The 21,806-nt window shown below is 45.0% G+C and overlaps 1 protein-coding gene across 3 annotated transcripts in view; it reads right to left on the bottom strand.

Moving 5' to 3' along the window:
* Positions 1-21,806, bottom strand: part of UNC79 (unc-79 homolog, NALCN channel complex subunit) — a 149,043-nt gene that overhangs the window by 13,690 nt on the left and 113,547 nt on the right. For all 3 annotated transcript variants that reach the window (XM_066612201.1, XM_066612202.1, XM_066612203.1), the window contains 5 exons: positions 21,407-21,475; positions 19,848-19,958; positions 13,952-14,056; positions 6,062-6,139; positions 2,513-2,602 (listed from right to left, as the gene is read on the bottom strand). In XM_066612201.1, coding sequence (XP_066468298.1) covers positions 2,513-2,602; positions 6,062-6,139; positions 13,952-14,056; positions 19,848-19,958; positions 21,407-21,475 — 453 coding nt within the window. The remainder of the gene's footprint in view (positions 1-2,512; positions 2,603-6,061; positions 6,140-13,951; positions 14,057-19,847; positions 19,959-21,406; positions 21,476-21,806) is intronic.

The following is a 21,806-nucleotide window of genomic DNA, read 5'->3' as shown; positions in this document are numbered from 1 at the left end:
TTAGTGGATGTCCCCTGGTTCTGGTGTTATGTGAGAGTGTAAAGAGCATCTCCCTATCCACTCTGTCCATTCCCTGCATAATTTTGTATGTCTCAATCATGTCCCCCCTCAGGCGTCTCTTTTCTAGGCTGAAGAGGCCCAAACGCCGTAGCCTTTCCTCATAAGGAAGGTGCCCCAGCCCCGTAATCAGCTTAGTCGCTCTCTTTTGCACCTTTTCCATTTCCACTATGTCTTTTTTGAGATGCGGTGACCAGAACTGGACAAAATACTCCAGGTGTGGAGTACAACCATATATTACCATACCTTACCATAGATTTGTACAACGGCATTATAATACTAGCCGTTTTGTTCTCAATACCCTTCCTAATGATCCCAAGCATAGAATTGGCCTTCTTCACTGCCACCGCACATTGGGTCGACACTTTCATCGACCTGTCCACCACCACCCCAAGATCTCTCTCCTGATCTGTCGCAGACAGCTCAGAACCCATCAGCCTATATCTAAAGTTTTGATTTTTTGCCCCAATGTGCATGACTTTACACTTACTGACATTGAAGCGCATCTGCCATTTTGTTGCCCAAATTTGCTATCTGTAGTCAGATAGCCAATTAATAATTCCCTTTCTTGGAATAATTCCGTTTCTTGGAATAACTTGGGTAGGAATGCCTTCATTGCTAAAGCATTTTGCATTTATTGCACTATCTGAGCTACTTGAAGTCATCAGCCATAGAAAACCTCACCTTTCCTGCCATCTCAATGCCTCAGAGTAACTTATCCTTCACCCAACCATGACCTTTTCTCCCTACTTTTCATAACCTACTTCCCTTACCTCAGATACAAGCTTTCACCTCTGATTATGTAACTTATGTGGTTGTGTGTCACTTCCTAAAGTAAGCAACGTGAAAAAGAACAACAGAGGTGAAGATTTCCAGGTATATGGGCGAGTCTTATAGCTGGGTGGCAAAACGCCACTCATAGTTCGTTTGATAAGCATCTCTACAGAAAGTGTTTGATTTTGAGGTCTTCACTGACACTCAGAAAATGACCTGTAGAGCATGAAGAGGAGGAATGGAAAAGAATAGCTGGCCAGAGGGCATCCCCATGCACTTAGAGGCATAATATGGTGGCAGCAGAGTGGTAGCTAAAGCAGCATAATTCAGGAGCAGAGCCGCAATACACTGCCCCGGCACTCAGCGATGTCATGTGACATTGTGATGTCACTTCTAGGTTCTCTCCGGAGGCGAGAGCAATGGTTATGGTCGCTCTGCACACCCTGCTCCTTCTCCCCTCAGGCTCCATCATCGTTATGGCTCTGTCCAAGAGCATGGCTGATGATTGGCCAGTAGCACCTAGTACAGGCTGATGTCTACAATCCATGCTGTGGTGAGTCTGTAGCTACATGCCTGCTGACTCATAGCACAACCCTAGGTGTGTCTAGTTGGCATCCTTCAGTCTCGGAAGACCATGGCGTCACGCTCTGAATGGTGGTTCTGGAACAGAGTGTCCTCTCCAGTGCGCGAAGCATGGGTAAAGTAGGTATGGAGGATAGGCTGTTACCCATGCAGCAAATCCCCCCTCTCCACGTCGCTGAAATTGTCCAATGGAAAGGCAGAGGCCAATACGGTTGGTTCCAGCGGCATCGCAGGAGTTGCCAGAACATGACTGTGTTCAGCCATGAACTGCCTCAGGGACTCCGGCTCCGGATTTTGCCTCGAAGATGACTCCTGAAGCCTTTTCCATAACTGGATGTAGCCACAAGGCAGTGGAGGTTTGGGATCAGAGTTTTCCTTCTCTCAGATGAGCTGCCTTCCCAGGCTGACGAGTCCCATCTACCCGGTGGCTGTTTAGTCGCCTCTTACGACAAGTGCAGCCAAACTGAGGGCCTATTCTTATCCCCAGCCCCCAGGGGAAGGGTGTGTCTACTCAGAAGTAAAACCAACTGACTTCAGTGAAACTTACTCCTGAGAAAGTGTGCACAGATTACAGCCTCAATCACTTCCCTGCCTCTGTTGCCTCCACACAACATCCACTAATAAGGAATCTCCTTCCCCTGATCACTGATCAGAGATGGTGGTCAAATACTACAGTCTGCCCCACTTCAGTGCTTGTAGCTAGAACTGTGTTGGAAAGCAATCTAGGATAAAACTATTCATTTATTTAAAAGATTTATATACTGCCTTTCCTAGGCTCAAGGCAGTGTATTGCTCTTTAAATTAGAAATGAACATGAATTAGTAATAGAGAAGGTTCACTTGAAGAAAAAAATAAAGGGTCAAATTATTATTATTATCTGCAAGGCTCATTAAACAGACAATCAAGGGAGGCTGTCATAGCAGTTTTAGAACTTTTATTTGTCAGATGGGAAGAACAGCATGAGTACATGCTTGCATTATTATACTCACACTGGCCATCTCTCCCAGTAGTTCTCCCAATCATATTGATTTCCAGAATGCCAAACTCCATAACAATGCAACACTAACTTGAGTTCATGACTGAAGAACCTTATACTCACCTTTAATTTAGTCAAGGTATGCATATCAGCAATAAAATCCAACACTTCTCCAATATACTGCCGCATGCACTCCATTGCTGCCGTTCCACACTAAAACACAGAAGAATGACCGTCAACTTACTCTCCAAATCACAGTAATAAAATGCTGGTGTTTGTCTCCTTGGCTAATAATACCAGCTGATTGCCACCCAATGAAGGCCTGCCAGACTCCATAACTTCGTACAACACTTCTGGATTCCAGTGGCACGGTATGCACCATCAGTTTGCAAAGTCAGTGGCAGGCAATGCTGAAGGTCAACTGGTGCCTGAGGTGGGGGAAGAGTGCCACCTTGCCTATTCCTATTTCTAATACACAGGAAGATTGGAGTGCTCCTGGCACACTCTAATTTGAAACAGAGCATTTAAAACAGGATACATACAAAAGACAGAGGCAGTGTTGGAAGGGGAGGTAAGGACATGAGCTCTGCCTCTCCCTGCCCACTTGGCTGCTTTTGTAAGTGGGCTGGGAGAGTGAGATGGTGCTCCTTCTTTCTCCAGCACCACTGGAGGATAAAGGAGGCTGCCATAACCCCAATTCAGAGCACTGACTAGAGTGGCTTTATCAGTGGAGGTGGCACCATGCAGGCAGGCAGGTGGGAGGGGCGACGGGATGCTTGCCAGTTGTTACCCCCTCCAACTTGCTGGTTAGCATGACTGCTTTAGTCCCCTTCATGGAACACGGCCGGCTTTGGTCAGGCCTTGAATAGAAATGACTACCGATGTATGGAAGAAGACAGTTTTTGAGAATTGTAGGGTTAAAGCCTTTAAATGCATATCTACCCTATAAAAACCTTAAACCCTAAAACCTACAAACCTTAAACTGATTTAACAGCCATTAATAATAATTGAGGCTTGCAAAGCATAAGAAATACCACATACTCTGGATACTCTGATATACAGATATTACATCTCAAAGGGGAAATCCACAATCAGTTATACAAGCGTAATTCTATGGACTGCAATTGGACTGATAGCACTGTGAGTGTATGGAATTTTCTTCCTGAAACCTTCACATCAGCAGCATATTAAAGCGAAGACATTAGAATGGTCAATTTTCCAACAAAATATTAAGTCTTGGCTCCAACCCAAGGTCATCAGCTTATGAACTCTGCAACCTGATAGCAGATTAGCCCCTTTTGACAAGCAATGGTTTGAATCCATAAATCCAGGCCATTTTAATTGAGTTTTAGTTGCTGAAACTTGAAAGAGGAAAAAAAAAAGATGCTAAAATTTTGTGCTTTAGAGGTTGACCCAAGTGTTTCTCATTTCTCTATGTTAATATAAAATCTGTGTGGAGGTGAACTACACCACCTTCTGTCTTCTCCAGTGCTATGCCTGTCAGTTTACTTGACAGGAAAACAAACACTAGAAATAAGGTCACAGAGAGCTCTGTCAGAGTGTCCTCCATCTTCCAGCATGTTCTTGGATGGAGGATTCCACACATTGCTTCTTTCAAACTGAGTGATGGAATGATAAAGGGTATTGTATACCAGCCTCTTGAATAATAATGCTTTGATCTGGAGCCAGAGGATTCTTTCCATCTTTTGATCAGCTTTGCCCCATTGCACTAAATATGTTGGTTGCAAACAGGAAAATCCCCCTGCTATGGGATTTTTTTTTTCCTCCGAAGATACCAGATTCGGTGCCATTTCAACTTAACTCAAAGAACAAGAAAACAATTCAACTGAAAAATAATTATCATTAGTCTATGTTTGGGTTTCTTTTTCATGAAACCACTTACTATGGAGTATGAAAAAGAGTAGCAGAGAAATATGAAGTTTCAATGTGGATTATTAATAACATTTCATAAAATATTACATTCTGTAATATTCATTCTGTAGTGATGAGGACAGAATGATGATGACAATTCTCTGGCCTTCTCCTCCTCTAAAGAAGAATCTCATAACATCTTAAAGCACCTAATTGTTATATTGTGGCATGTCAGACTCCAAATTCCACAGGTGCATCTGTAAGTTTACTTACAATTGGGCTGCTATGCTGGCTGAGCTTGTGTTCCACCAAGTCCACAATGGCTGCTGTAAAACAGCCATAAAGAGCGCTTTGGCAGTGCGCACTGCTGAAGTGCCAGTGGGAAGGTCAACAGATCTACAGAGCCAGAGCAGGCAAGCCCATGCAGGGGGTTGGAGGGAGGTGTGGAGGAGGCTGAATAGGACAAGGAATGGGAGGAATGGGGGAAGGGTGGGCAGAATAGGGTAGAGATGGGGTGGCAAGCAGGGAGGATTGGGCCAGAGAGGGGAGCAGGATCGGCAACGGCAGTACAACAGAATCCCAACCCCCTTTCTAGGCCTGATCCACCTGCATGGATCAACTTGGACTTGTGCCAGCAACTGAGGGCCCAATCCTATCCAACATTCCAGCACCGGAGCAGCCACAACGGAGCCCCAAGGTAAGGGAACAAATGTTCCTATACCTTGAGGAGGCCTTGGTGACTGCTTCCCCAGCACAGGAAGCAGTGCATACCTTATTGGCACAGCAGCACCGGCACTAGAAAATTGGATAGGATTGGGCCCTGAGCTGGCACAGGTACGAGTCAACCCATGGAGGCTGCTGGGAGTTACCAGGCAAGGGGAAAAATGTCCCCTTATCCCAAGGAGACCTCCAACAGCCCAAGCCCCCCTGCAGGTGTAGTGAAAGTCCTGCTGACATCACTGCATCACCATATGGGGAGCTGGATAGGATTGGACCATTAGTTATCCACTTCTTTGTCAGATGTTTATGGCATGCAGTCAGATATGATCAACCAGTAAAGCGTTTAGATTTGCATCCTAGGACCTTCTTCAGGTCAGAAGTAGCTTCAATGGCCAATGCATGGCTGCTGCCAAAACTATTAGCTCTGAATCCTCTCCTATTTTGTCCTCCACTAATAAAGCTAAATGTTTCCCCCAACCCAGTAAGGAGCAGCCAATGGAGACATCTGCAATGTGATGATTCAGGAAGCACTACTGGGGAGAGACAAGAAGAAGAAGGGCATGGCTGCTTTCGGTGGGGTAGTTCCTGACCCAGAGTGACTAGAACTGGAAATAAAAAAAGTCTCACTTAAAAATGATTATTTTAGATCAGTGTTTCTCAACATTTGTCCTTCGCTGTACTACTTCACATGGTCCACCTATGACATCATTGCCAATTACTTCTGGGTTGGGAGACCAGATATGACATGCCAAACACTAGTAAGAGGTTCAGGGTGGATGGGAGAGCTTTCTCAAGCATAGAAAAGCATGCTCTGGAGCTCTGCCCGCCAAACTGAGCCTCCTACCACTGTTTGTTGCATCACGTTCCTGGTCTTGCTGCTGGACAGTGGGTTTCTAGGGGTCCTGCGAGTACCACCAGACACCACCTCAAGTACCACTAGTGGTATCCATGCCACTGGTTGAGAGAGTGGTACAGATACTGGTGGCATCTGTACCACTGTAGGTAGGTGGGAGAGAGAGAGAGAGAAACTGTTAAAGAAAACCGGAGAGCAAAGGAGGCAAGATTTGTTTTTCTACTTACTCCTGGCATTGAAGCAATCATTTGCTTGTGCAAGATGGTTGATTCAGCTAATTTTGTTCCAGCGTCTGCACAAACAAACTAAAAAGAAATAAAAGATTAACCAGTTTTGTAAGGAGGCAGTATGTCATAACCTGGAATTTAATATTTTATAAAATTAATTTTTTTCTTATGTGTATTTGTGGTAGTTTTGCTGGATACAAACAGGGTATCTTACATTACTAACACATTAATTAATTAGACTCTGTTTAAAAAGCATGCATATCCACATTGATGCAGAGGTAAGAAAAAAATGAATGAGGATTAGCAATCAACCTTATTACACAGCATGAAGTCCTGATGTCATTATGCCAATTACAATTGCTCAATCACTGAGCTACATCTCCTCCTTTCTTTTCCTTACCGAGTTTGAGTCCTTCTGACCGTACTACCCAGGGATGGGAACTCAAGTCAAGTGACAAAGCCTGAGAACTGTAAGTGCCCTTCTAGGGTCTCTGGAGGCCATCCAGAGGACCCCCACTGAACCAAATTCGTGGATCCAAAATCCACAGATAAGTAGGCTCAACCTGTACTTCCACTACAACCATCTGTTTTTTGACATATTTCAGTCATGGGGATAGACTAGCTTTGGTACAGTAAGTGCAGAAACTGGGAACAAAGCATTACTGTCACTGAATATCTTCATGGGTGTGGATGTGGAGAGGCTAACATGCTCTTTTTTTGAATTCTGCCAATCTACTACATGCAGATAATGAAGCTGAATGTGTTTTAAGGTCATTACAATGTAGTGATAAGAGCCATATATTTGTGAACATCAGTTACCTTTTTTATCTTATTATTTTGAAACAACACTATCTGTGCCTGCAAAGGAAGTGGAGTGGGTTCTTGCCAGACTTATCACAAGGAAAAGACCAAGCAAACTAGACAAAGGCCCATGCTCATTTCCAGCGTGATTCATTTTCACTCCTATCAGTTTCTAGCAAGACATCAAGAGGTTCACGGACAACAGATTTGATGGCATTTGTGTAAAACGAAGCCACACAACTGGATGAGGACAAATGTCTGCTGCTCCTCTCTCTAGCACAATCTGCTGTCTGTGATAAAGTGCAGGGAAAGACTTCAGGGATAGGCAGGTAGGCAGAGATCCAGGGGGCCAACCTGTGCAGATTTGGGAATGGAGAAAAAGTGTTCTGGCAGCGAGGTTGTAGTCAGGAGAGAAAGGCCTAAGCCACAGCAGTAGGCCTGGAAAGACCTTGATCAGAATTTCAGGGTGAATTATTTATGACCACATGGCAGTCTGCCTTATGCCACTGTCTCGGTACTAAACTCTGCTGTAAAGAGAATGAGGAGGGAGGTTCTGTATGGCCTTGGCGGTAAAACCTCCCTAGTATTCATGTGGCAGAACGTTCCCCTAGAACAGGGGTGCCCAAACCCTGGCCCTGGGGCCACTTGCAGCCCTTGGGGACTCCCAATCCGGCCTGCAGGGAGCTCCCAGTCTCCAATGAGCCTCTGGCCCTCCAAAGACTTTCTGGAGCCCGTGCTGGCCCAATGCAACTGCTCTCAGCATGACGGCAACTGTTTGACCTGTCATATGAGCTGTGGGATGAGGGCTCCCTCCACTGCTTGCTGTTTCACGTCAGCGATGCAGCAGTGGCAGTGAAGAAAAGGCTGGCCTTGCTTTGCGCAAGGAGTTTTATAGGCCTTGAGCTATTGCAAGACCTTCATTCATTCGTATAAGTTCCATCTCTAATATATTAATTTATGTAAATTTATTTAAATTTGAAATGTAAATTAATTCTTTTTTTCCCCGGCCCTTGATACAGTGTCAAAGAGATGATGTGGCCCTCCTGCCAAAAAATTTGGACACCCCTGCCCTAGAGCAATGGTTCCCAACCATCAGGAGCTCATGGGCCACATGCAACCCCTCACATGCATGTCGTGGGCCACATGCAACCCCTCACCCTCCCCTGCACTCAAAAACTACAATGAACTTTGTAATAGAGAAAAATGATTAAATATTTATTAATTTATTAGTGAGTTGCTGCTTTTGTTGCCAGCTGTGGAGGTCCATTCTCTGCCCTTTCTAGGGGTCCATGGGGGAGCGCTTCCTCTGCAAGATGCTGGAAGTTATCAATGGTGATCTTTTTTTCCTGAGACCTTACAGACCACTTCTCAGGGTCTCACGGACTACCTGTGGTCCATGGACCATGGTTTGGGAACCAGTGCCCTAGAGAAAACAGTTACAAATACAGCTGGTGGGAGCATACCTCAGTGAAAGAGTACGTGCCTTACATGCAGAAGGTCCCAGGTTCAATCCCTGGTATCTCTTGGTCAGCCAAAGGATCTGCAACAGGGCTGAGGAAGAACCCTACCTGAGATTCTAAAGAGCAGGTGCCAGATGGCACACATGCCATTGGGCTACATATGTTCATGTGACTAGTTCTCTGGGAGAGCCACCTTGTCCCAATCACGATAATGCTCCATACGGTGAAGTTTTTTTCTTTTTCTTTTTCTTTTAAATTTAGCAAAGTTCAAAGTGGGCAGCTCAAGGCCAAACAAGTATTTGCTTCTATAGACTTTGCTTTGCTTGCACAAGGCACATTTGGTGGCTTGCAGGAGATTCCTACGCTGTGAATCAATAACAGAGAAGAACACAAATGCTCCCTGTCCTTCATGCAGGGTTTTTCACAATCTCAACCCTTTTCCTCTTCCACTGAAGTCGCACTCATGTCTCTTGGGGATGGTGTCACTATCTTCTCTGCCACTATCAATACTGACAGCGATGAGTAATATGGAGATAATGTGGGTATCACATGTACATGTCAGAATACCTTTGCTTCTCAGCCCACATTGTGTCTCTCATTAAAACAAAACATTCTTAGCCCCCGTACGATTGCCTTCATCACCTCAGGTGCCACTATAATCTCTCACACAGCTACAGTTTTACAGCATGAGGTACTGTTAAGGGATCATCCCCGGGCCTGCAGGTAATTTGTATCAGGATAGCATCAGGCCCTGAAGCCTTGGCCTGACTGCGCACAGCATCATGGGAAGAGATGATGCAACATCTGGTGATGCATACCAGGTGACTGTCACCTGGTATGTCACCCCATGTGCCATCAGAGTGACTAAGCACTTTCTGGTTCACTCTGATTGGCTGTGGCAAGTATATACTCCAGCCAGGGCAAGCTGGGTTGTGGGAGATGCAGAGTGGAGTTTGTGCCAAAGGCTAAGTCAGTGTGATCCATGAACTGTGTGCTATCTGGACTGTTGCTGTATATATTGTACATAGTAAAGAGACGTTTGGTGGAGGACTTCTGCCCGTGTGTCGTCTTTGCCTACGCTCCGGCCTTGAGAGATAGGTAGAGAGTGCAGCCGGACAGCTACTTGCTGCGGAAACTATACCCGCTCGTAACAGGTACAGACTTACTCAATAATGACAGTGATATTTCCACACCCCGCTTTGCACACCCCTTTCCACTGCGACAGGACACTTCTTGTGCTTATATATACTTCCACTTCCTGACCCTATGTGATCTTCCCCTCTGCTTAATGGACAATCTATGAAACAAAAGGCACACTGCATACAGCATGTTAGCTTTTGTGCTTGCTATGCCTCTCTCACCCCCCTGGGGGCTGGGGATAAGAATAGGCCCTCAGTTTGGCTGTACTTGTCGTAAGAGGCGACTGAACAGCCACCGGGTAGATGGGACTCATCAGCCTGGGAAGGCAGCTCATCTGAGAGAAGGAAAACTCTGATTCCAAACCTCCACTGCCTTGTGGCTACATCCAGTTATGGAAAAGGCTTCAGGAGTCAACCTCGAGGCAAAATCCGGAGCCGGAGTCCCTGAGGCAGTTCATGGCTGAACACAGTCACGTTCTGGCAACTCCTGCGATGCCGCTGGAACCAACCGTATTGGCTTCTGCCTTTCCATTGGACCATTTCAGTGACGTGGAGAGGGGGGATTTGCTGCATGGGTAATAGCCTATCCTCCATACCTACTTTACCCAGGTTTCGCGCACTGGAGAGGACACTCTGTTCCAGAACCACCATTCAGAGCGTGACACCATGATCTTCCGAGACTGAAGGATGCCAACATGCATGCCTCTCTGTATGCCTGCCAGATGTCTCCTGGTTCCTCTGTTTCCAGCAACCTTACCACTTGCTTCTGTGTCTGCCCAGGCCTCCTCTGCTTTTTGTTATTGACCATGCCACCCTGGGCTACAATCTCAGTGTGTGCCTCAGTCAAATATCTCTCAGTCAAAAAGGCCCACCTCTTGTCAAGATCTTTCTCTAGATGCCCTGAGAATGCTGAGCCTACCATGGGGGTGCAGGCCCCTACCACACACAGCAGGATGCATTAGCATTTCTCTGTACTTCTCCCATTCCAACTTGGGGCCCACGGGGCTGTTCACACCAGATGTTGCAAAGGTATAAGTCAGGCAGCAAAGTATGTTCATTATGGGGCTGCATTCAAGAGCAAGCCAGACACAGCACTTGCTGGCAAGAACTGAGAGTTGGGGCCCTGAATGATTACAGTACTCTCTCATTTTGTGGAACTTTGCCATTCTGGCCACAAGCCCTGAAGAGAGAAACTTTGTCCCCTCCCTTTCAGAAATATACCTTTTTTTTTTTTTTATGCTTTAATTCATGAGGCTGGACCTGAATTAAGAACATAAGAACAGCCCCACTGGATCAGGCCATAGGCCCATCTAGTTCAGCTTCCTGTATCTCACAGCGGCCCACCAAATGCCCCAGGGAGCACACCAGATAACAAGAGACCTCATCCTGGTGCCCTCCCTTACATCTGGACTTCTGACATAGCCCATTTCTAAAATCAGGAGGTTGCACATACACATCATGGCTTGTAACCCGTAATGGATTTTTCCTCCAGAAACTTGTCCAATCCGCTTTTAAAGGCGTCCAGGCCAGATTACATCACCACATCCTGTGGCAAGGAGTTCCACAGACCAACCACACGCTGAGTAAAGAAATATTTTCTTTTGTCTGTTCTAACTCTCCCAACACTCAATTTTAGTGGCTGTCCCCTGGTTCTGGTATTATGTGAGAGTGTAAAGAGCATCTCCCTATCCACTCTGTCCATCCCCTTACATGTAGAGGCATGTCCCTGTATCCATGGGGGTTCAGTTCCAGAACCCACCCACCCCCCACGGTTAAGTGAAATCACAGATGCAGGTGAACAACTCCTTCCCCCACCCTCTGGAGCTGAGAGGCTCTCTACTCATCTCGCCTCCAGAGAATCCTCTGAGCCTGACAGTGAAAAAAAGTCACTTCCCTGGGCGTCCTAATGCCTTATAAGGCATTAAAAGGTATTAAAAACGTCACTTCATGGAGAAACCAAAGTGACTTTTTTCACTGCCGTGCTCAGTGAAAACTTAGAGGGGTTGCGTGGGGGGGGGCATGGGGGTGAACCCAATTCACAGATAAGTGAATCCATGGATATGGGACCTGTGGATATGGGGGGCCCCCATACTGGCAAACATCAACCCTGCTTTTATACAGTTCTTGGTTCCCTCCCCACCTCTCCTCTAAATGCTGATATTATAATAGTTGTTTTTAGGGAAATTCTAAGCCCTGTGTAATTTAAAATGTCAATGTGCTTTCCGCTCTCCTGGCAAGTGCTTATTTTCTCTGACTAATGTACCACTGCTTATGAGAAACAGAGACTTGCTGAAACATATGCCTAATCGCAGCACTGGGCACATCAGAGGAAGGAGAGGGAAGAGAGGCTGTCAATCCTGTGGAACTGTGCGTGACCCACGGAGCAAGTCTGTGGAGTTCTGCACCATGCCTTGGGCCATCCCGGTCACTTCCATTTCAGCTGCTTGTCACTTCAAAGTGATTAAGTGCCAGTGATTGCCAGTCCAGTCTCTCTGCAGTGGAGGACAGCTATTGCCAGACTGCTGTACCTAAAACTGTGTCTCCTTAATGGGCTACATCTGCTGTGTGCTTCCATTTGAGTTTTGAGCAGCATAAACTAAGTGAGGGGTAGGCTATGAACAGGACCAGATTAAAGAACATGGAGACCCTCCACCAATTTAGTTTTGGGGGTTCCTGCAGGGATTTTCAATGTTTCCGTGTTTAGGAAACACTTTTTACATTGGCTTCTCTGTTGAGGAGCAGCTTCAGGTCTGCCCTAGAGCTCCAAGAACATTGCAAAGGATTCTGGGAGGTGTTCTAGGGCTTACACTCAGACCTTACAGGACTTCACAGGCATCCCCACAAGCTCAGAAGGCAGGCTAGAACATAGCCAAGCTGTGTATTAATGCGGATCAGTAGGAGTGGGCAAGAAGCTTGTTAGGAAAGAGCTGTCAACTGATTTAAAAGTTCTTAGTATACGTTTTAAAAGATTTATTAAAAAATCTGCATAACATGACAAAAAAAATCATCCTTCGGTTTTAGGTTATACCTATGTGTCAAACAAAGTCGGCGCGAGAACACAGCCCTGCATCACTCCACTTCGGATGTCAAAGGGGTCTGATGTGGAGCCATCAAAGACTACAGTGCCCTTCATGTCCTCAGTATTACTTGGCAGGACAAAGTTCCAAACAACACAGTCCTGGAACAAGCTGGAATCCCCAGCGTGTGTACAGTGCTGAAACAGAGACGCCTGCATTGGCTTGGTCATGTCATGAGAATGGGCGATGGTTGGTTCCCAAAGGATCTCCTCGATGGAGAACTTGTGCAGGGAAAGCGCCCTACGGGTAGACCACAGCTGCGCTACAAGGATATCTGCAAGAGGGATCTGAAGGCCTTAGGAGTGGACCTCAACAGGTGGGAAACCCTGGCCTCTGAGCGGCCCGCTTGGAGGCAGGCTGTGCAGCATGGCCTTTCCCAGTTTGAAGAGACACTTGGCCAACAGTCTAAGAGGCAAAGAAGGAAGGCCCATAGCCAGGGAGACAGACCAGGGACAGACTGCACTTGCTCCCAGTGTGAAAGGGATTGTCACTCCCGAATCGGCCTTTTCAGCCACACTAGACGCTGTTCCAGAACCACCTTTCAGAGCGCGATACCAGAGTCTTTCGAGACTGAAGGTTGCCAACAAGCATGTGTCGGGCATCCTCTCAGAAGTTCTCCCCCGTCCTCCCATACAGAGAATGCCTCTTCAATGATGGCAATGTTTTCCTGCAGTTTCTAGAAGTACAGGCATGCCCTGGTATCCACGGGGGTTCCATTCCAGAACCCTACCCCTCAGATACCTGGTGACACTCCCCTCCAGGGGCTGCCCTAGGCCTCAGAATGCCTTATAAGGCATAAAAACGTCATTTCTGTTTTCCCTCCAGCAACCAGAAGTCGCAGGGATTCCCCCCCCCCCAAATGGCCATTTTGAGTCCTGCAGAAGCCGTGGGCCCCCTGTACTGGCAAACATCAACCCTATTCATTTGGGGCCCTGGATGCTCTCCTGCCTTTTTTTTTTTTTTTTTTTTTTAAAGCAGATGTTTTCAACATTCTGAGTGGGACCTGGGAGGCCACTAAGCAGCCTTCATCAGACTATTTTTTTGGGAGAGGAAGCCTTTTATATTTTATTTCAGTTTACAAGCTTATTTACTTCTATATCCCCAGGGAGTCCCCCAAAGATGTAGGAAACACAATCAGATTTTGGAGTGGTTTGCTTCCAAATTGATAGGGACTTCACTGCCTGTCTGCTCTTAGTATATATAATAACTGGAAATGTAATAAATAGAGAAACAGAGAAAACACACACACACAATCTAGAGCTAGAGCAAGGGCGGCAGAGGTTTCTGTGCAATAGGCCTACTTGTATATGTACAACACTTTCCGGAGATGCTTGACAGTACAGGGGGCCTTTTAAACACTGAGAAACAAAAGCAGTAGAACACAAATTGGAAAACCAAACTTTTATACCGTACCTGAACCAAGAGCAGCAGGTTCGTGTCTGGCAAGGGTGACTTTAACTTCAGAGCCTGCAGTAATTCTAAGATGACACTGCGCGATAAGTAGAACTTATCTCTTTCCTAAAAGCAAAGTAAATGTATTGATGATAGAGCAGTGCTTTTAATCTTCCCCAATACCAAATTAAATATATATATTTTTGGATTTGACTGGAAAAAAATTAACCGAAACAGAGCTGGAAGATAAATAAAAAAGAAGAGAGACAGAGAACACGTTTCAGTTCCCTAAGGAGAAGCACGACCTACAGGGGCTCACTCTCTTCTGCATATGTTTTATGCATCTGTCCGAATTCTGCAGCTCCGGTCCCCTGTGTGACAGAGGATTTCTAAGGGAACAAGTTATATTGTACGGGGATGTGGCAATGACATCTGCTGCTCCATTCCATTGAACATTTTGTCTTGGCACATGGACAAATGTAGAGATGGGGAGAGGCATCTCCCTGCATCCCCAAATTAATTTGTTCTCCTGTGAGTAATAAAAGAGACTCCAGATGTCCCCACACTTTATTGATCTGGCTTTGTCTAAGATGAAAGAAAATTCCTCTCTTAGTGTTTCCTGAGAGAGATGACAATTCTATGCATGCTCAATGAGAATACAGATATATTAACAGCAATATAAAAGGCAAACCACGAATATAAAAACTCCCTTAACAAAGCAGAAATAAGGAAGGCACATACCCCATTGTTTTCATGAAATATTGTTTTCACCCCAGCACTGTCTGTTCTAGTGGCTGTCTGCTGGTATTCCTTGGCATCTTTTTAGATTGTGAGCCCTTTTGGGACAGGGAGCCATTTAGTTATTTGATTTTTCTCTGTAAACCGCTTTGTGAACTTTTAGTTGAAAAGCGGTATATAAATACTGTTAATAATAATAATAATAATAATAATAATAATAATAATAATAATAATAATAATAATAATATTCCTTCTATAGTTATAAATGAACCAAAAAGTAAAAAAAAAACAACAACAAAAACTAACCCTCCTTTCAAAACCTGAATTAAGAAACTAGAATTGATGGGAGTGGAATATCCTATACAGGTATGTGCTGCTCAAAGACCTTATGCTTAAGGACAGATTGCATAAAGGAAGGTAGTCAAAGCACAACAAAGAGGCTCTTAATGAAGCAGTCTGATCTCCCATAGCCTGCAGCAGAGTGTCTGTTTACACAACTAAGAGGCTCTTAATGCAAAGAAGAGACAATCAGTCTCCAGTAGCCTGTGCAACCAGCTAGTGGCTGGCAGGGAGTGTCTGTTGACGCAACAAAGGCACTAGATTGGGCTGAATGAGAGAGTGTACCCCTGACATTAAGTGACGCATACCTGTATTTTTGAATAAAAGTATTGTACATAGTTTCCCCTACATGAGTTTGTCCATCCTGTAAGATCTTTTAGGAGGAGAGGCTAACACCAGATAAAATCAAAGCTATCCTGACAGGCTTGATCACTAGACCTAGACCAAACAAGAAGAAGATCAACAGAGACAAATGTCAAGTCCTACACATAGATTAGAAAAATCAGAGGCACAAGTACAAGATGGGGGGGATCTGACTTGGCAGTAGCATCTATAGCCAGCTTGGGAAAAAGGCGGGATAGAAATACAGTAAATAAATAAAATAAATAAATATTAAAAGGATTTAGGTATCAAGCCCAGTCCTATCCTGCAGCAGCCATAGCATGCAGCACCACAGCCAGAGTGCACACTGCATGCTATGGGGAGTGACCAGTTGCCTGAGAGAGGTAAAAAAGACTTTTTCTTACTTACCCCCTATAGGCAACTTGGCTGTCAATAGGTCTCTTTGAACCTACACCAGCTGCTTTACTGACGTAAGTCCAAGGAGACTCAGGGGGCATTTTCAGGTTGGGGGAAAAGGGGGATAGGATCTCAGTATGATCCACTGCCACTAAGGTTCTCCCCCTGAACCAACCCCCTGTACAGCCTGCTCCCTACCCCACACCACCCCCACTGCCAACCTAACTGCTCTGGCATGGTGCCTGGGAGCCACTGCCATGCGTACAGGGCCTCCAGCTATTTGTGCGAGCAGCCCTTAATTGAACAAGGGTAGTGTGGCTTACACGTAACCGTTTGCACATCCTGGCCATTATGGTGGTGAATTGTGAGATCTGCCACCATAAGCCCCCCAACCACCACCACTTAGGACTAGGCCGTTACTGAACATGAGCCAGCAATGTGATGGGGCAGCCAAAAGAGCTAATGTCATGGTGGGCTGCACTGACAAAGGCACAGATCACAAGAAGTAATAGTTCCACTCTATTCTGCACTAGTCAAACCACACTCTATCCAATTTTGGGCACCTCATTTAAAGTACACTGATAGGCAACAAAGACGGTAGGAGGTTTGAGTTGCCTATGTTAAAAAAAATACAGGAAGGAAGTAGGATGCAGAGATTAGGAGGGGGGAAAGCAACAGGAATTTTTAGAGACTAAATACGTGATCAGACCAAATATATGAGAACAAGTTGCTGCAGACATCCAATATTTGCACTCAAATGCCTACTGGCTTATGGGGGGAGAGGCAGGAAACACGCTCATTTTGATTTATTTTGGGTATGCATATTCTGTCTTTTTCCCCATTGGCCCAACAAGGTGCCTTCTGATGATAAACATCTGAAACAATCAATATAACAAGCTAAAACATCAGGTTGCTAAAATTAGCACGGTGCAGCAGGGAGAGGGAAACAAGTGTTTAATATCAGTCTCCTACGGCCTGATGAAGAGGAGAGGAAAAAATCACTAACTTGCTTTCTAAAGGCCATGGGCTCCTCCAGAGACTGAGCAGCACTACCCAAAATGTCCTGCTCACAGACTCAGCAGATGCCAGTCTCACCACAGCATCTGGAGCAAGGCTGTTGTTTAAAGTCCCCACCTCCACCCCTTTAAATACCAAACTAGATATTTTGTTATTTTCATGCCTGTATCCTGTGCTTGGGATTTCTGATGTCTTTTTCTGTGGGTGGGTGTAATCTGGATCGAGATAGTAATGCAGGGGTTAAACCTTTTCCCCATGCTGTATTCCCACAGAAAATCATCTCTTGAAGCTGCTCCCTGCCATCAAAAGCTGTGATTTGCAAACAAATTGCTTCTTAGGGGTAAACTGAAACTTCAAGGAGGGCAATTTTCAGCAGGAAAAATGGGGGAGGAGGGTTAAACCTCCTTTTCTGAACTGATCAGGTCCCTCCAGCTACTAAGAAAATGTAGAGGAAAATCCTAAGACTGGGATTCAAATACACTGTTTGAGTCACATGGAGTTTGGCCATAAGTTCCATATATTTCTATAAGAGAGAAAGTTAAATGTTAAACCCATCAAATCAATGGGATTAAAAAGTGCTTCACTTAGAAAGTGTAGGAATATAGGGCCCAATCTTATCCCCTGCCACCCCATAGTACACAGAGCCACTGACTGGGCTAATGCTTCATGCTATGGGAGGGCGACCAGATGGTTCAAGGGAGGTAAGTAAAAACCTTTTTTGTTTTCCTTCTCACAGGCTGCCAGGCCTCCAATGGGTCTCCAGGGACCTATGCCAGTTATTTAGCTGGTGTAAGTCTGAGGAGACTCAGGAAGGTTTGGGGTGGTGAAAGGGTGCCACCAAGATTCTCCCCTGAACTGCCCTCTGCCCAGCCTCCTCCCCATTCCAAACCACCCCCACCACTAAGTTACCTACTCTGGTAGGGCACCTGTGAGCTGCTGTTGCATGTGTGGGGCCTTTGGCCATTTGCTCTGGCAGCCCCAGAGTACATGACAGCAGCACAGCTTTTGTGCTGCCAGGCCAGAATTTATGTTGGCGAACTGCAAGACCCGCCAGTATAAACCCCGGCTAAAATAGGGCTGATACTATAGGAACAAGTGTAAGAAGCTTCCGCATACAGACTATTGGTCCATCTAGCTCAGCAGACTGGCAACAGCTCCCCAAGGTTTCTGACAAGTTTTTCTGAGCCCCCACCTGGGATGCCAATGATTGAATTACACTTTACCATTGTAAATTAGTGCAACTCACATAAGATGTAATACAAGCATGTCTATGGAAAGCCTGTTACATTATCCCAGGATGCAGCCCATTCTATTTTGCTTATTAAGCCCCAGTATCAAAATGATGAAATATCTGTTGCAGTACTGTAATGGCCATAGTAGAGGCTTCATCTGTACCTATAGTTGTCAGACTATATGCGGAAGAGTCTGACTGCAGTGGTTGCAATAGATAAGAAATCAAAAGGCACTCGGATATAACTTGCCTGCAGATATCTGTGGCATGGAAAAAAAGCTGCTCACTCAGTTGAGAGTGACACAGGTATTGAAAAATCAAACTAGTGACCTGAAAAAAAACCCCAGCCTCACATAAGGAACTATCAGATGAAAGTGGGTCCCTAGTCCTGCAGAGACATGAAAAGCTCAAGATATTTCTGCCACCAGGGACTAGATAAAAATAGTTCACTGGTTCTATAAAAAGTTGACCTCTAAAATGTGTCATGATGATGAAGATGCATGGCTTGCTGGAAGGCCGTGAAGCAGTGCTATTCTGCAATGGAGCTTCACTCACTGAAAGACACCGATGCGCAACAGGAACACAATGACATATTCATGGTTTTTCCATGGATTTTGTAATGCAGGACTGAATTTCCCCAACCCCAGCACAATACTACCGTAATGTAACCACTACTGTAATGTAAACCACTACTGTAATGAAGCACTTTGAACCCCTGTGATTTGCTATGAAAAGGCAAAGATTAATGATCCACATCCTATTGCTTAGCAGCAAGTTTTTAATGATTTGTATGAATCAAGAGTAGGAGTGCATTGATATATATCCACAAGAACCACAAAACCTCTGGAGCAGCAAGATTGCAAAACTGTTATTCTATGCAATCTATTACTTGTGACACTCTGGGGCATGTAACTTTTATCCCATGTTAGTAAGTCCTGCCTGTCCCCATATTAAGCTTCTGCTGTGTAAGATTTATTTAGTAGGCTGCAAATGTCCCTAGTAGAGTCTTGGTTTTCATCAGTGAATTATCTTCAGGTCCAGCAAAAAAAGAAGCAATGCATAATATTTGCACAACCTCTCAGAGGAGTTTTGTCAAAGTTTCATCAGGCAAGCTTTGCTCTGTAAAATTCAACTCAAACAGATTACAGCATTCCTAATTTAAAAAAAAATGTCAGAGTTTGCCTCAACTACAGTTCTGCTTAAGAACAGTATCACAGGAGGGGATATTTCCACCTGTCTCTAATGGACTTTAAAAAGACACTAGTCCAGTGTTTCTCAAACTGTGGGTCAGGACCCACTAGGTGAGTTGCGAGACAATTTTAGGTGGGTCCCCATTCATTTCAGTGTGTATTTTATTTTAAATCTATTAGACTTAATGCTGTGAACTTTTTGTTGAAAAGCGGTATATAAATACTGTTGTTGTTGTTGCCATGATATGTGACTGCACTTGGGGAAAGGTTACAGGTCTGTACTTTTAACAGGCTACTATGTATATGCTCTTAACAATGGTGGTCAATAGGGTTTACTCCTAAGTAAGTGTAGATCAGATTGCAACCTTTGGAATGTTTGAGGATTTTTTAAAAACAGATTAGCACCTGCTTGGGAGGCTTAGGAGGGTTCTTCTTTATTTTAAATAAATTTTTAAACTCATACTTATGATAAATTTAATTTATTTACTTAATTAGATTTTGTCATATGGGGTGTTAAAAAATTTCCTGCTTGATTATGTCACTTCTAGCCATGTCATCACTTCCAGGTTAATGACATCATTTCTGGTGGGTCTCGACAGATTGTCATTCTAAAAAGTGGGTCCCAGTACTAAAAGATTTGAGAACCACTGCACTAGTCCATTACCTTAGTGAAAGCTCGTTGGCATAAGCCACACAGTTCGACCAAGTAAGCCAGGGTGAAGACGGCGTTCTGAATGACGAAACAGAGCAATTTTGAAAATGGCTCCAGCAGACTCTGCAATAAAAAGAAGGAAACATTAATACACTACATCCTTCACGTTTTTCTGCAGGGAAGATAGAAGGCTGCAGCTGTCCACAGTGAGTCATCTCAATGCCTGTACTGACACTTAGGGATTTCCCAGCAAGTAGCTTGAGTGAACCATTCCAGGAAAAAGCAGAACATTTTCTCCTGGACTCTAAACCAATGGCTAGTTTGGGGCCACCTCTGCATCCAATTCATTGTCCACCCTGCCTTCATTCTACCCCTCCACCACTTACTGGGCTGGGACTGGGGCAAGTGTGGAGCAGTGGGGGAGAAGGGTGGAAGGAGGGGAAAGGGACAAAGGCTTCCTCACCTGAGCATCTCCCTGCCAGATTGTTGCCTCCAACTTCTCCCTCCCCCTCCCCATTTACCTGGGCCATGGTGAAAGCGGGGCATCAGCAATGATGCCATGGTGGCAATCTGACTTGCTGCCATTCTTCCTCCCATCCTACCCTTTTTGCCAGGCCTAAGCCTTCCACCTGTTTATGATGACTTCTGGGGACGAAAGGAGGAGGAAGTGGCCAAGTAGGCACTTCCTTTGCCCTCTCTGTCCCTGAGACCAATCAGATATGTACTCAGGAGTCCTCTACAGAAGGTTTTTGGGATCAACCCCTTCTGAAAATAAAGGGTTGAGTTTTGACTGTTACATTCTTGTAACTCTATATGAAGTAAATGTATATTCTCTATATGAGAAGAGCAGCAGTAACAGCTTTTACTGAGAGCACCTATGACAGAGTAGCAACAACTAGGCACTCACCCTTCAACTTCACAACTTCTGGGGTTTGGATTTTTCCCCCGGGCCGGCCCATGAGAGTGGGTTGCCACTGGTGACTTGCCAATGAAAGGGCAACACCAAAGCATTCATCGCTTTGATTTGTTCCTTTGGGGAGTTACGGGGGCAAGGGCCCTCCCCCTTCGATCTGTACCTTGGGGCCTGGTGTGGGGTTCAAGTGTAGGAGATTTTTGGACGTGGAGTCATGGGGTCAGCTGTTGGCTTTCATGAGCATGTGGACCCTTGACCAGGGCCCAATCTACCTATGTCAGCGCTTGATGACACTTGATGTCAGCTGCTACATGTGGGACCACAGCGGCCTCCATGCTGGAGATGCATTTACGATTGCCATAAGGCAATCTCCACTGGTGGAAAGCTTGTTCCGTCAGTGGAATTGCCCAGCAGGATTGGGCTGTAAGTCTACTACCGAATCACTTAAAAAAAAGATCCTTAAGATTTAATTTTTCATCCATATAGAAAAGTAATCCCTCCGACACATTAATAATGTAACCTAGACACTGAAGCTCTTGTCTTTGTAGACACAGCACAATTTCACTCAATCATAATATTCTTCCTGCTAAGGGATAAGAAAGAATCAGTACTGCGAAATAAGAACATACACACATGCACGCATGGGGGGGGGGCTTACCCTGGCAGCACTGCTGGTTGGTATCTTCAGCAAACAGATCATTATCCTTAAACTGGAATCTAAAGAACACTGAAAATATATGGAGAGGATTTAAAAAACTGTTAGAGCCTCTCCTTAAATGTTCATTCAGCAAGACTTTTTATCTAACACACTAAAGACAAGGTTGTGTGCATACAGCACTCCTGTGGGAAGCAGGAGCGCAGAATTGATGGTGGTGGGGATAGATCTCCACTTCCTGAGAATTTTTTATTTATTATTTTTTAAGAAAGCAAGTTCAGCGAAAGCAAAACCTTATGGATGTGAAGATTTATTTTATTTTTCCCACTTCACCACTTGGTCCCAAGGCAGCAAAAACAGAACAAAGCAATATATTAAAAACACAGTTTAAAAAAACAAAACA

The sequence above is a fragment of the Tiliqua scincoides genome, chromosome 1, assembly GCF_035046505.1.
Source record: "Tiliqua scincoides isolate rTilSci1 chromosome 1, rTilSci1.hap2, whole genome shotgun sequence".
Lineage (NCBI taxonomy): Eukaryota > Metazoa > Chordata > Lepidosauria > Squamata > Scincidae > Tiliqua > Tiliqua scincoides.
This window is presented reverse-complemented; position numbering and strand designations above follow the sequence as displayed.